General features: G+C 34.2%; 1 protein-coding gene across 1 annotated transcript in view; it reads left to right on the top strand.

The window, feature by feature from the left end:
* The first annotated feature begins 8,719 nt into the window (after positions 1-8,719).
* The window catches only part of LOC138332625 (opioid-binding protein/cell adhesion molecule homolog), an 88,461-nt gene continuing 80,001 nt past the window's right edge, over positions 8,720-17,179 (top strand). The window contains exon 1 of the mRNA XM_069280627.1: positions 8,720-9,594. Coding sequence (XP_069136728.1) covers positions 9,546-9,594 — 49 coding nt within the window. The 5' untranslated portion in view covers positions 8,720-9,545. The remainder of the gene's footprint in view (positions 9,595-17,179) is intronic.

Below are 17,179 nucleotides of genomic sequence, written 5' to 3'. Positions count from 1 at the left end.
ACGTAAATATCGACTAAAAAGAAAAGAAGAAAAAAAAGAGGAAAAAATCACGTGTTTGGTTGAAGACCAAGAACACCAAAGTAGTTCTCGTCTTTTGTTGAATCGATGATATCTTCTATCAAAAGTATTGTCCCCAACCAGAATCAAGTCACATTGCCCATGCCGGACTACGACATCAGTACAGGCATCTATATTAACGACATCTGAAAATTTCAAAGCTCCGTATATATATATCACAACAGCTACGACATGGTATTCTAAGAAGAAGAAAAAAAATCGATCAACAGAATTAAAAAATGTCGCCATGCCATCTTGGTTATGTTTCCCTGGACGGTATGCTTGAGGTTAGGACTAGCTAGACACAATGTAATAACGGCTATGGGAAGGACAATGAATATGCTAGACTGATAAGATTATCTTGTATTGACTATTATATAAGATTAAGTACATGGCGGATCACACCTCTCTTGCTTAGTTTTACGTTATACTCCCTAAAGCACAAATTGATATTTTTAAATAATAAAAGGTGTATTGAACCAGAAATATTTGCTGCATGATTTCACTGCAATTCCTAGTATCAAAGGCCGTGTCTGTGTCACGTTTATCATGATGGGCTTCACCTTCTACTTCAACATGTGAGGTCTAAAATAAGTGACATTTTTGGAAAAGAAAGCGTTGAAAGATGAGTATACGAGGGGAGTTAATAAAATAATGTGACTTGCTTTTTTTGTCCAAAACTATTTTCATGAATTAAAGGCTAGATGGCATTATTTTAGGGCGCCCCTCGTGCATTTTTATACAAATGGGTTCCGTCCGTCCGTCCGTACGAATGGTTTCCGGAGCATAACTCTAAAACCAGTAGAGATATTTCCACGAAACTTCATACACACATTGGTCTTATGGTCTAGTAGTGCCTTTTGCTATTTTTAGGTTTTCATTTTTTGCATTTTTCCCGTAACCATGGAAACATTGCTGAAAATATCATATTTTTGTACCAGGTTCGTTTCCGGAGCATAACTCTAAAACCAGAAGAGATATTTCCACGAAACTTCATAGACACATTGGTCTTATGGTCTAGAAGTGCCTTTTGCTATTTTAAGGTTTTCACTTTTTGCGCTTTTTTCTGTAACCATGGAAATATTGCTGAAAATGGCAGATTTTTGTGTAAGAATCGTTTCCGGAACACAACTCTAAAACCAGCAGAGATATTTCCATGAAACTTTATAGACACATTGTTCTTATGGTCTAGTAGTGCCTTTTGCTATTTATAGGTTTTCATTTTTTGCACTTTTTCCGTAACCATGGAAACATTGCTGAAAATATCATATTTTTGTACCAGGTTCGTTTCCGCAGCATAACTGGAAAACCGGTTGAGATATATGCACGGAACTCCATAGGCACATTAGTCTTATGGTCTAGTAGTGTCTTTTGCTATTTTAAGGTTTTCACTTTTTGAACTTTTTCCTGTAACCATGGAAACATTGCTGAAATTGGCAGATTTTTGTGTAAGAATCGTTTCCGGAACACAACTCTAAAACCAACAGAGATATTTCCATGAAACTTCATAGACACATTGTTCTTATGGTCTAGTAGTGCCTTTTGCTATTTTTAGGTTTTCACTTTTTGTGCTTTTTTCTGTAACCATAGAAACATTGCTGAAAATATCATATTTTTGTAGCAGGTTCATTTCCGGAGCATAACTCTAAAACCAGCAGAGATATTTCCACGAAACTTCATAGACACATTCTTTTTATGGTCTAGTAGTACCTTTTGCTATTTTTAAGTTTCATTTTTTGCACTTTTTCCGTTACCATTGAAACATTGCTGAAAATATCATGGTAAATGGTAAATGTTACTTTGCAAAACTCCACCCATATTTGTGTATGTATATAGTCTAAATATAAATGTCAAGGCTGTATACCTGATTCAACAATTGCAGCCTCGCTCTACTTGAATTATACTCCATCTTTCTTTAGCTCAACTTCCTTTTTTCCTGTTTTTTTTCATACAGGTAAGTCTCCACAATCAAACTTACTTCAGCTTTGATATCTCATTGGCGGCGGATCTGAATGACTATTCCTTGTTAGATTAATTTTTTAGATTCGTTGACATTTCAACATTTGATTATCAGCAACGTATTCATATTAAACACTACATGAAAAAAAATGTGTTCATGTTTATCACATCTGAATGCAAATGTCGTTGTAAGGTAAATTGGATGGAGAATAATGGACCTTTGACACATAAACAAAAAATGATGCTTATAGACTAAATGCGAATGAATGAAAACACTTATTGGGATTATCATATAACTAGTGTCTCAAGATATATTATCTAGTTCATGGATTCTCAGTATTGAAATATTTATCTATTAGAACATACATATAACAAACATTTTATGGAAAATATCAGAAAAAAAATCAATAACAAAAACAAATTCTCATAAAAAATGAAATAGCTTCTGAAAAAACGTTGACAAACAGCTCTCAACGCATTACTTTTCACATAAACTGCAATGGATGATACATGTACCGTCAACATGTCTCTGTAACCTGTTATTATTAGCATATTTATGATCATATTTATGATTATAAATGATAAATATCGCTGATGTCTCTGTCAACAAACATACAATTTACCAACTTCAAACTGTGCGTAAGGGATTTCATTTCATCCGCCTGTTTCTATAAATACCAAATTAGCCTATCTACTCTATTTGTTTACTATACTCTGCTGTCGTCATGACATACCTGTCAATAATAATATGCATTGATTCCAAGGTTTGCTATTTCCTTACAACACGTGCGGGATTTGTGAGTGTAAACTGCAGTCAGGTGATGTTTGTGTGTGCTTGTGATAGCTAGGAACTGGTTTTCTCTTCATAGTTTTATTCATTCTACTGTAAAACTTCACTAAAGACGTTCGACAATTTTATACTGACAGTGGGGAAATTGTCCGTTGTACTCTTATAGGTGGGATGTGACTATTATTTTCCATGACAGCATACTTCAGTGAGACAACACTTAAAAGAGTTCAAATATCACATGGAGACACAACGCAAATATACCACAGTCTCCCAAAACATAAGACATTCATACTCGCAATACATTGCACACAGAGGAAACTGTCTTTACATTACTAGGACATCAAACCCAACAACCAACCAACAAAAATGATGTTTTCGAGCTATATGATAGGAAGCATACCTATTGTTTGATGCGCTTCATGGAAAATAATATTTGGTTTGTTTTACAAAGATCAATTGCATATTAATTATGTAATTAGTGCTGATCAATAACTTTTAAAAGTCAATTGAGTTTACGAAACAAATATATTAAAAGTTTATTAAAAACAATAATGAGGTAGAAAAATGTATACCGATGACCAAAGATGCAATTACAATACAAATTCCCTCTGTAATCTACGCTAATATACAGTGAAGTTTCGCTGTGTAATGAAATGATAGTCACCTAACGCGCGGCGGAAAATATAAAACGACCCGCGTTATGAAATTGATATTTAATTCATATAAACGAAATTGTTAAGGTGATGCTGAATGTAGTGTTAACAGCAAGCTAATGACTTTGCGATTCTACAAAAACTCCATTCTTATTCTTAAACATTCTTATTCGAAAAAAAATCCATTCAATGTAGGTACGTCTTTGCACCTTATTCACCTTTAAACAACACCTAGTTCAAAGATTCTTTGATTTATTATCTTATTCTTATAAAAGTTAATATGTAAAAAATGACCATTCGTTTGTATTTTATCACTGTGGTTCATAAAGAAAAAATAAACTTATTAAAAAGGTTTCTTCTGCATTGAAAAAAACTGAGAAATGGATAATATTTACACAGAACAAAAAAGATTTTTTGATGAAAATCAATGTTTGTTTTCAGGAAACTTGTTGGATCAAAATTAATTTCATACTACCTGCTTTACATATCTTACACAGGAAAATCCCACAATATTCAGCTAAAAGATACAAACAGCTAAACAACCTATTTAACGCCATATCTAATACATAAATGATATGCTCCGTTCAATCTTGTTATCTTGGTCGTGTCATACTACACTTGGAGCCTTATTTACACGCAGCATTGTAAACAACACGCATCTGCAATACATCATTCACATTTACATCATTCACATTTAACCATGAATATACAATTTAAAGCTTCATTAAAATTATTCATACTGCAAAATATTTAAGAAATCATATTCTGATATAAAATTCGTACGCTGTTTAGCTAATCTGAGTTTTTCCGCATTTAAATTCGTTTCACTATACTGTTTGAAAAGCAAGGGAGATAAATGCATGTTCACGTTTTGTAATCTTTTATCTGCAAACAAAACCGATTAGAGCGGCTTTTGGCGTTTGAGCAGAGGCATCTCTTTAATTAAATTCACTGGAAATGTTGAAAACGTGATTAATCAACTCATTAAACCTGTTTATTGGAGGTTGTATTTCGCTGGAAAGCATGTGTACGATATATAATTATCTAATCGAATTTAGTTGTACCAGATAACCCAGATATCGGAAACAATACAGAATTGTTTTTAACACTTCAGCTAACACGATCAATAATGGTTTCTCATTTGATGGCATTTCAAAGTTATAAAATCTAAACTGAAATGTCTTTATAATTTAATTAGATAAAACTTTAAGATTAAGTATAGTTTAGAGTACAAGTTAAAGTAGTAATTGACCACATTGTTAGACTAATTGTGGTACTGAATACAAGTACCGTAAATTGGGACACTTTAGATGTGGTCATATTTTTGGCTTATTTAGCATTTGACATAAAAGCACCAAAAACGTCGGACGCAAAAGCTGAATTTCCTTTTCCTTACTCTACATCTAGGCAATCTATCTCTATCTTATTTGGTGGGTAGAAAATTAAAAGTGAATATAGGAGTACATTCTTGTTCGTATTTGAATAAAAAAAAGAAACTTATATTTGTATTTCTTTGGGTATAATATTAACCGATTACTCTACTCGATATTATTTACTAGTGTGAACACTTAGTTTAGTTTATCAATCACATTGCCTAAGCATACAGTAGAAGGTACAGTGTAGGTTCAGTCAAACAGATATAAACAATAACATCCGTTTGTGTTTTTGTATTCCATGAAATGTGTGTAAACTTGTATATAGGAACAGCAAGCATATGCAATCACAAAAATTAAACACACCAAATTTTAACCACCCCATTTTAGTAGAAATTTTTCCCAAATCCCAACTCCAAAATTTCCAAATTTACGATCGTGCTCTATCGATAAAGATCCCTCCCGATTTCACTGTAGTATAATATATGATATAGTCTATCTATAATCTGTAATAGATTTATAATGAAAATATATCTTGAAATACGTCTATAATATAATGGATTGGTGTTTTATATCATTCTTAACGACCAATTAAGGGGTTACTATCACTGACGTTATATCCACCCCTGGACTATCTCGTAGTAAAATTGAGGCTAAAGAGTCGACACAGGTAATTTGATCCTTTGATGAACATTAAATGAATTGTATAACGATTCACTATGGTTGACTTTGTTGTTTTGAAACTATGTCGCTTTTTTCTGTAATCTTCAAATGAAGTCTCTGCAGGTCTGTGATTAGTTAGTGTTTATCGCTTGCACTGTCTCCAGTTTTACTATGTGATAGTCCAGGGGTGGATATAACGTCAGTGAAAGTAACTCCTGGGATATCGAGGATGGTATTATATAGGTGTAGCAATAGAAGCTCATTTCTTACCAGGGAACAGAACACATAACCTTCCTTGCAGGGCCAAGCGTTCACCTCCGGGTCTTAAGGTGGTGTCAAGGGATACATTAAGAAGAAGAAAGTTAGTCTTTGGGGAGAAAATATACGATCCTGTATATAGTCGCCTTTTACGAGACACAATAGGAGCAACAGGCAAAACTATAACGCCATATATAAGGCAAATGTTTAAGGAAACGCAAGACAGAAAAGAAATTATTTCAGGAGAACAAAAAGAATCTAAAGCTTTTTTACAATCAAGCATTTGGGGCAGTTCATACAATTCTAACATCCTATTTTACCTTCTTTAGCTTTAAATGGTGGAATTGTTGTTGGTAAGTCAATTGGCTAAATAACCTATTAACAGCTAATGAACGTCAGTTAAGAACCTGTAGATGAATATTAAATGTATTTGAAAGAGTATTTAATATCTGAAGATAAAAACAAGTCATTGATTTGGTCTTTATTAGAATGGAATTATTAGGTATTCAATTTGTTAGAATTCGTAAAAAATATCCTTGTAATAGCTGTGAAGAATGAAAAATGCTTACTAATACAATGAACTTCAAGTGAATTACTTTAAATTTTCTGTGCAAAATAGCATTATGCCAATTAAAAAACGTATGATAACTTATAACTTGTAAATAAACAGGTAATGCAAACGACATTCCGTTTCAGTTCAACAAGCAATTGATTTGGTAAACGCAAATACATGCGTATTATAATAGGGACATGAATGAATATAAGCTTACGTTTATTTTGTTTACTCTGAACAAATGAAAAACTTAGGATTGCAGATCGTATTGCAATTTACTACTAGGGAAGGTTAATCAATGCGAAGTGTTTTTTAATGACATCATGATTAACATATCTTAGCATTTTATTTTCAAAAAATAAGCAACTCGCACAACACCAGCTAAGTACGTATGTTGGAAAGCGTCTTATATCAAAACAAAACAAATACCATTTCGGCTGTATTTCATATTTCAATCACGGGTTTTTTTTTTTTTTTTTTTGGTTACAAACGGTATTTACTTCACTAAGGCCTTCGCTTGCCATTTTGCTTTATTTGGCATCTAATTTATCTTCAAAATTACGAACATTTAGCCGAAAGCATTTTGCCGCACTATTATTTCCTAAGTACATGAGGGCCATGCTTGACATATGCATTATCATTACAGAAAATTATGAGAGATGGACAAATGGCACAAATATCCTTGTACTCTTGTCGACGACTGCTATGTTTTCACAGTTATGAAACATTGCATGAATATTTAATTCATGAATGTGACTCCACTATTGCTCGGAGAGGTTGACAGCCTTCAGAGAAAATGTCTTTTAGATTCAATGTAATATTTCTATGCCATAAATACATTTTTGGTTGGTGTAAGAATGTTTATAATCCACTAGCACCCTGATGGCTTTCTGACAGACAATCATTGTCAATTCAAAAACCAATAGATATACATGTTTCAGACCTAAAAGCTTTGAATTCGTGTCTGTAAAATATGGCCTTGTTTGTAGTCACAAACCAAATCGCGTCATTTCTTGCTCCAAAAATCTTTTTAAATTGCGTCAAGCTGCGATGAAGAGAAAAAACATAAAAGTGTCTTTTTTGAGACGTGTAGTATAGCAGTATATGAGATCAGATGTGATCAATAAAGGAGGGACTATCATACTGGACAATTTGATTATCAATTAGAGCGACGCGCGCAGAATTTTGATGTATTCTACCATAATTGTATTTGGCGCTGCTTGACAAATAGCCAGTGACAGAAAGTTGTGATTCTATAACATGGCGACAACAACGCCTTTGAAGAATAGTATGTGTTATATTTTGGAATCAAAAGAGCATTTTATAGATTCGTTAAACATCATGTTCTTTTAAATGGAACTACGATGTAATTGTCGGTGATAGGGCTTATAATATTAAGAATATCATTCCACATTTCATTGATATAAACTCTCCAAATCGTTTAGCACGAAGTTTATTGCAATACAAATGAACCACTTGTATAAATAGGAAATGCCCAGAACAGGACTTTGTAGTCGCAGATTACTAATAACAACAAGCCAGTGTTCAAAACAAATTTCCGCTGATGCTTTTGTAGGACTCGCATAGACGTCCACATACCTGGTATTGTTAAAATTAATTGTTATCTGTAACTCTTCACTAGATGAACAAGGTTAGGGCTGAGGAAAGCAACCAGGTGGTTGTCGAAATTTACCCGTGAATACATCTTTTTGTTGAGATACTTGTTTAGTTTCATCTGGTATAAATTGTTATCTGTTCAGGTAATATATGGCAAACATTAATTTCTAAAAAGGTAAATAAAAAAGAAACTTATTTCTTACCAAAGTTGGTAAAAAATCGTCATAGTTAGAAGTCCAAGATAGGTTTTATTCAAAATAATGGACATTACATGCCCCTAATCGTCTAGCTGAGAAGTGTGGGTTCTGTTAATTTGCCCGATACGAAGTAGGCTTATTGTGTGGCACGTCGCCGTATAATAGCAGCTACATAGCCTGCCGATCGGCTGAGAGGCGTCAAAACATATATTTGCCTTGTGACTTACATTTGATCTAGAGAAACATTTGCAGAGAAACCTTTCTGGCGCATTAATATGTATACATTTTGAAGTGATTAAGTGTTAATGACAAGTGATGCGGTTGTTACAAGTATATCATTGCGCTGCGGCAGATAGACCATATATCATCCCTGCTATGCGAGCAGACAATGGTGTTCTGGGATGTGATTTTAATCGTAGTATTATTTAAACGGTTCTGCCTGTAGTGACGTCACTGAGTTTACCGTACTACCGGGGCCGACAAACAACCAGTGTGGCAGCGCTTGTTCAGCTGAAAGCACGTGCGCGGTAGATATATATATATATATACATCCAGTTATCAATCCAATCTATTTCATTGATCTCAATGTAACAGTTGGAGTGCTCTTAACAATGTTGAATTAAAATACACTTTTAATATAAGCAATTACGCTTAATGATATATCGCGAATTGTCTCAGTAATGATAAAGACATTACAAAAGGCTGTGTTTCATGGAAAGGCCTATAGTGTGAGCTAAGTGGAGTAATTATCGCTGAAATGGATATATCTTACACAAACGGTCGATGATACGTATTTCTGATATCTCTATCCTACGAAAACTTTGAAGTGTTCAAAAGTCTATTCTTGAATATTTTTTTATTATTAAAGAAATAAGCAGAATTAGTTATGACAGGTGGTCGATTGACTAGCATGGTATTTCACGGACAGAAATAAGTGCTTATTTGTTACAGACGTGTGAAATGTTTACATGGGCAAGCCATCTTAACCTGTCAAGTGTCGTAGAACAGATTGGAAATAACTTGGGTTAAATCCCATCACCGATTCATGCTTGGATGCGCTTGGTGGCCTAGCAAGCCTTGCTAGCGATTAAGTCTTAATGATATAATATTTTGATAGCTGGTTGCTAACGAGTGGGACAATCTTGTCATTTAGGGCTCAACAGCATATTAATGCAGCAGGAGGAAGAGGATACATGTAGGATTTAGTTGTCATCACTCCTAGACACTAAGCCGGGTTCTTTAAGACACCAAACGAACAACCAGCTACATCACCTACCACAGGTCATCGACATGTCGTCCCAACGAAAAGGAGAACATCTTAAATTTCATCTTCGTCGATGACAAGGAATCTATGTTCTCGTTTCTAGAGGAAATGTTTTAATGGAACAGTGAAAGGATTGTGTAACTACAGTGATCATCACAGAGATGGGACACCCACAGTTTGCTGCTGTATGTGTTCAGGCCATTCTCACAGGTAGGTGTCTCTACAATACCAGACACAATAGTGCATTGTTTTACCTGTCTACCCCTTTGTTTGTTCCAGTCAATGGGGCACGTGACTCCGTAGTATAGACATACCTGGCCGAGGTAAAGACACAGGTGTGTTTTCGCGTAATAATACCTAAATTCAAGATTTCTGTTTTTGTTTTATACACATTTAACGTTATAAAAAATCTATAGAATACACTGCACTTTAATAATAATGACATTATTGCTAGTTTATAATTAATGTATTTTCCTATTAGAATTGTAATAGAAATTTCATTTTTCATTTCAAAGGTAATAAGCACGCTGTACTGTTTCCAATGACTCAAAATATATGCTACATACGTATTTAAATTATTCTCTGGAAATATATAACACAAAATAACCAGGTATCATTTTTGTTATTCCCATCTAATTTTTCACTTAGTCCTCCGTATATCTGTATATCTAACACCATAGTTACCAAACCTGAAATATCAACATCCTGTTTAAAGTCTCCTTAACTAAAGAATCATTTTGAAACAATATGTAAATTAGCGGTCGTTATGTTATTTACAAAAACAATCTTATTTAATCTTGATATAAACATCGAGTTTTATTTCGTTGATAAATAATTATCTCTTCGGGAGTTAAGACATGTTTCTTTGCTTTATATATTTTCTAATTTTGCACTCCACTGCTCACATTATCACCATATCCGAATGTAGATTGAACTGCAAAGCATATAATCGGTATTGACAATGTTATCCAAGGGTAAAGGGACCTACTTTTATTCGTAAATAACAGTATCGAAGAGAAGAAAACAAACAACAGCAAAAAAATGATCTTTTCCTAAAACACTGATCCATTTGACATTTGCCAAAACAAATATTTGTAATTTAAAATTTATAAAATAATCTAAGAATTTTACAACATCTATAGTTATCTGAAGTACCTTAAGAACTATCTGCTTGGTCCGATGTAATATTCACATACCGATGCCTGCTTATTTTCATTGGTTTATGGAAAGGAAACAAGTTTTTTGTGATTTTGAAATGTCTGGAGAATATATGAAATACTAGTATTGTTGATACATTTGCTGTGTAGTAAAGTAACTACAAAGACAAACAGACATTGCGTAAAATTCACAACATATATCATATTGAAAGAAAACACATCATTACAGGTTTTCACAATACAATAAGTCTTAAGGTTTTTTTTATTCGTGAAGTGAAAATGGAGTGGAGTGTAATCGAGAAAATCAAAACGAAGGATTATTTTCATGAAAAACTAACTTGTATAACCTTGTATATGGATATGCTGTTGGTTTAAAAAAATATCGTTAGACTATCTATAGAAACATGCATTATACAACGATCAAAATTTGGCTTAAATCAACATCAGTATTCGGTATACTTTGATAAAACTACGTTATTAATCATGTTTGAACATAGTTATATTCGTTTTATTTATGAGATGTTGTAATGTATAGTTACTGTACAGGAAAAAAAAGATTGGATACACTTATAAAGGACCGTGTATATGTCTAACAAGTGGAGTCTAGGGAGATTAGCTTTCAAATTTAACACAATCACAAACTATATTACTTACATTACCACATTACGACATGTTTAGATATACATTACTGCCAGCTAGCCTCTACGACGTGCTCTAGTATTACTTAGCACATATGAAGTATAATTATATTAATGCTACGTATTTGTGTGGACTACCAGTCCTCGGGGATATTTTCCTGATTTGAAAACTGTTGTATATTGAATTCGTTCAAATGTATATTCGAAATATCCAAGGGAAAGTCTAGTGGATTTAGATTGATAGCCAACATTGTTACGCATGAATAGATTTATAATGTTAGATATGGAAGCTTTTGAACGTATACGTTTCTTATACACAAGAGGATTTATTCGAAAATGGCGAGGCCAAAGTTTAAAACACACATTGGAAGCAATTATATCTATTGCACATTACAGTAGTGAAATTATATAGGCGGCTCCATATTTCATTTTTTGATGTCCTTTAATAGCTGGTTAAAATTGGATATTTTGACATTAATTTACGAGAAATCTAACTAATCATATTACAGCTTCTTGCATAAACAACGCAAATTTATTTCATTGCTTCAACAATTGACATTAGACCCATTCATTAAACAATGACTACACAGTCATTTTTATCATTTAAAACTGAAAATTATGATATTTTCCTCTGCATGGTGGCATATTTGTGCATCGTACTTTTGAAACTATTTCAAAATCAAAACGGCATGCTGGTTCGCATTAGTACAGGTAAACATACCATCAAAACATCAATTTCAACCCGTATAATGATGTCCTTGTTCAAATTCCAAGCAGTTTGATACTTTTATGGTTTTAAGTCAATTTTTTCTAGGTAGTAACTTACAATGAAAAGTTGATTACCACCATTGCATTTCATTTTATTTGCGTACATGCAAAACAAAAGTGGAAATGTGGCGATGTCAAGTGCTTAATAATCCACGAACAATTGTGATAATCTTTAAATTTGTCAGCGTCAAAATTCAGTGATAAAATTTAACAGTTGACATGATGCTATAATATTAAAGATTTGACATAACTTCCGATCGAATAATTCGTTCGTGTTAAATTGAGTTTTTGAACTGCTTCGTTATACTATGACAATCTAAGCTCCAGCTAAGAGATAAGAATTAACATCAAATTGAAATTATTGAGAAAACGACACTTTGTACCGACGTATGCAGAAACTTTGTAGTATAGAAATATATAAACATTTGTGAATCTATTGATTAATGTTCTGATGTTTATCCACTTAAAGAAAACAATACTCCTCAAAATTATAACTATTAAATGATCTATTAGTTAAAGCCTACGTATACACTCAATTAATGCTATACATTAAGTAATTTATATCTATTTTGACTCAAACTTTAGTGCTAAACTGAGATTTATAAAATTAAATCAGTATCGAATTCGTGAATTCCCAACAGTTGTTACATACAAGGATCGTGCATAGGGTAGACCTATTGGTATTTTGGAGGCATATAAATCACTGTTCTTGTGCAGTTTAACAGTAGTATCTTGATCAATTATAATCATTGACGTTAACTGTATGTCTCGCGGTTGACAGGTAGTGATTTCTTATTCCTTATGACGTATTTGAATATTGGCAGAGTATGTGGAGAAATATAAATTTCAGAAAAGGGGCAAGGGGCGAGATATAAACAAAACAAAAGCATAAAATAAAAAGAACATGAGCGGAACGCTTATTCTGTTTAGACCAAATAGCCATGGTATTTTGACCACTTGAATATATAAAGCAGGTACTCCTACTACTTCTTTGACCGAATATCGCTCTATTAATGCAGGTTTGGTTGACATTGAAATGTAAAAATGTTAGAACTAAAAGTAAGCATAATGGCATGAATAGTTGATATGTCCCAAATATGCTGATACTATGAGTCAAATAAATTTGAAGTTCTTTTTTAAAGATAATATAAATTATAATAGACTGTTATACATTAAAAAAGAAAGGTCTTTGAGAATAAAATTTTTGGAATTAATGATCAGTCAAGAATTTACAAATATAAAATTAATTCTATAATTTTTAATGACATTTTGAGACTTAATATTTTCCTCTGCATTAACAATGTTTCGTCACAGAGCATGATATTTTTAAGTCAGAAATAAAATATTTTAGATTTACGTTGATATAAATAATTACATATATCAAATTTGATCATGGAAGTCTTAACAGTGGTATTTGTTAACACATGGAGCAAAATATAAGGAACTATGACTTGGTAGCATAAGCGAAGGTTAAATGGCCACTTAAATATAGAACAATATAAGATGGGGACAACATACAGAAAGGCGTGGTAGTGCAAACACAGGTAACAGTGTGTCAGACTGGTGTCTAGTGAGTTGGGTGATGTCATTATTTGCGTTTGATGGTGGTACAACATGATTTGTGGTGACGGGATAATGGATCGCCCAGATTAGTGGTGCCTAACTCGCGGTAAAACTACTAAATTGTTCACTCGAAGTATTACAAGTGGTGACTGGGTAGTCGGACTATTTCCCAGAATAGTGGTTACTGGATAGTCGGACAACCAGATTAATAGTGACTGAAAAATAGTATTGCAAAATAAGATTAGTGGTGACTGGTTAGTAGGTCAATTTACTAGATTAGTGTTGCTTAGGTAGTGGCACAACCAGATTAGTGGTGACTGGATAGTAGCACAACCAGATAAGTGGTGACTGGATAGTAGCACAACCAGATAAGTGGTGACTGGATAGTAGCACAACCAGATAAGTGGTGACTGGATAGTAGAACAACAGATAAGTGGTGACTGGTAGTAAAGTGGTGACGATAGTAGATAACCAGATTAGTGGTGACTGGATAGTAGAAGTAACCAGATAAGTGGTGACTGGATAGTAGCACAACCAGATTAGTGGTGACTGGATAGTAGAACAACCAGATTAGTTGTGACTGGATAGTTGGGCAGCCAGATTAGTTGTGACTGGATAATGGAACAACCAGATTAGTGGTGACTGGATAGTGGGACAACCAGATTAGTGGTAACTGGATAGTGGCACAACCAGATTAGTTGTGACTGGATAGTTGGGCAGCCAGATTAGTTGTGACTGGATAATGGAACAACCAGATTAGTGGTGACTGGATAGTGGGACAACCAGATTAGTGGTAACTGGATAGTTTGGCAGCCAGATTAGTTGTGACTGGATAATGGAACAACCAGATTAGTGGTGACTGGATAGTGGGACAACCAGATTAGTGGTAAATGGATAGTAGCACAACCAGATTAGTGGTGACTGGATAGTAGCACAACCATATTAGTTGTGACTGGATAGTGGGACAACCATATTAGTTGTGACTGGATAGTGGGACAACCAGATTAGTTGTGACTGGATAGTGGGACAACCAGATTAGTGGTGACTGGATAGTGGGACAACCAGATTAGTGGTGACTGGATAGTAGCACAACCAGATAAGTGGTGACTGGATAGTAGCACAACCAGATTAGTGGTGACTGGATAGTAGAACAACCAGATTAGTTGTGACTGGATAGTTGGGCAGCCAGATTAGTTGTGACTGGATAATGGAACAACCAGATTAGTGGTGACTGGATAGTGGGACAACCAGATTAGTGGTAACTGGATAGTGGGGCAGCCAGATTAGTTGTGACTGGATAATGGAACAACCAGATTAGTGGTAATGAATAGTGGGGCAGCCAGATTAGTGTGAGTGGATAATGGAACAACTAGCTTAGTGGTGACTGGATAGTGGTGCAGCCAGATTATTTGTGACTGGATAATGGAACAACCAGTTAGTGGTGATTGGATAGTGGGCAGCCAGATTAGTTGTGACGGGAAGTGGAACAATCAGATTAGTGGTGACTGGATAATGGCCGACCAGATTAGCGGTGACTGGATAATGGCCAATCAAATTAGTGGGGCAGCCAGATTAGTAATGGTTTAAAAAGTATTGCCAGGTTAGTAGTGAGTAGATACATGTAGTTTGATACCAGATTAGTGGTGACTGGATATTTGATTTGTTTAGTTTCACGTCCTATTAACAGCCAAGGCTATGGAAGGACTGCCAGGTTTGATGGTGAAGAAAAACCTGAGTAACCGGAGAAAAAACACTGTCCAGCAGTCAGTACCTGGCAACTGCCTCAAATGGGATTCGAACTCATGATCCAGAGGTGGAGGGCTTGTGGTAATATCTAGGGACATCTTAACCACTCGGCCACCGCGGTCCCCAGATGATTGGGAAGAAGGACAACCAAAATTAGATACTTTTGAGGTAACAAATAATAAATATTTTTATCTTTGGAAAAATACTCCGACATCTTACCACAAGCACCAAATAGGACAGATGCCAGGTACTGATCACTAGTTAGTGGTTTATATCTGCTAAACTTGGCTGTTAATAGCACATTAAACCATACTGAACCAAACATTTGCTAGAATAAAAGGCCTTGTATTTCGATAAAACTGAATTAGCAAAAGTTCATTGTTGGTAACCTTACGACGATCCACGTTGTTACTCACAATCTGTATGTATCCATGTGTAAAACATCTCAATGTTAAATATCCCCAAATAACATTTTAAACCTATTTTAATAGCACCGTCAAGGGTGTCCTCTTTCTTAACCATTATCTTCATGGTTATGTCGTCATATGACCAATGAAGCAATTAGACGCATTATGATATCATATTTCGTAGCGTTTTCTTCATCTTAATTTAGAATCATATGTCACATAAGAAACTTACTCATCTTACCGAGAACATGCAAAATGGAAATCGTAAAAATTGACATTCCGACTTACAGATAGAGTTCTATTTAAGAGACAAGCATGTAGTTTGTTAAATATCTTAAGTTTCTAGGTCTAGATGCAGTGATTACTTTATACGTGTACTGGTGGTGCAGGTATCTATATCTATTTACCAGTGGAGTCTAAACTCTATGCTCTAAAAGTCGCTAAATTTGTACATTTTTTATAAATACATTTTAACCCGAAATTTTGATGGTTATATATGTACACGTGCGAACACCCGCACATACAACTAAGTTAACGTCTGCCATGTCCATAACAAACACCCTGATTTGAATCGATTCTTTTTCTGGTATCACCGGCAAATGTATTTCACAGCAGCCGAAAAAACTATTCTCAAATCCATTTTTTATACTTACATCAAATTTTCGCCGTGGTCTCACAAAATCGTCTAGAGATGTCCCTGTCTATTCAATGGTTATTCTTTTGTTTCGGTTCCCTTCTGGTTACTGTAAATATATGTATTTTGGGACAATCTTATCTTACCACAAAATTGATATTGAACACATTAGGCAGTGTGAAATTCACACATGCGTTATAAATATTGTAATACTTTAATTATACGGATTATACAATATTGTATTCCTATTTTTGGGCAAGATGCCTAGCGCTTTGTCATGCGCGAACACCGCTAAAACATGTGCGCGTACAGTACATTGGTAAGCATTTGTATCCGAATGAAACCTTATTAACGTTTTTATTGACTTTTGATAATTTCATTTTGAATTACGTGTTTATTATTTAATCTGTCTCTCATATACTCGCAATTGTTAATACAACGAACTATTTTGTCATCATCACCGACAATATTTACATTTTATCTGGCCTGTTTATCTATATTTCGATATGAAGAATGACAATATCAATATGCTCTAACATAGCGTTACCGAAACAGAATACCCTTTGGGGGATCATCACCTTGAAGATGTGAATCATACAACTAACATGTAATTTTAACTCTCTTAATACATAACTCTCTTAAGTTCTGCCAAAGATCTTTCTTGTATTTCACTTTATTTTAAGAACAATACATTGCTATGATACTCTCTATACCAGGGTTGTATTGATTGCGGAAAGCCCTCGGCGAACAAGTAATTGTTAACAAAATAATTTTCGTTTTGGTGTTGAATTCTAAGTTAATTCAGTGTTCTAATAGAGGAAATACCAATATCCTCCAACAATTCCCCCAGAGACGGATCCGATTTACAAATTACTCATTCAT

Source organism: Argopecten irradians, chromosome 10 (genome assembly GCF_041381155.1).
Source record: "Argopecten irradians isolate NY chromosome 10, Ai_NY, whole genome shotgun sequence".
NCBI classification, from domain to species: domain Eukaryota; kingdom Metazoa; phylum Mollusca; class Bivalvia; order Pectinida; family Pectinidae; genus Argopecten; species Argopecten irradians.
The sequence above is the reverse complement of the archived record's forward strand: the minus strand, read 5'-3'. Positions and strand labels throughout refer to the sequence as shown.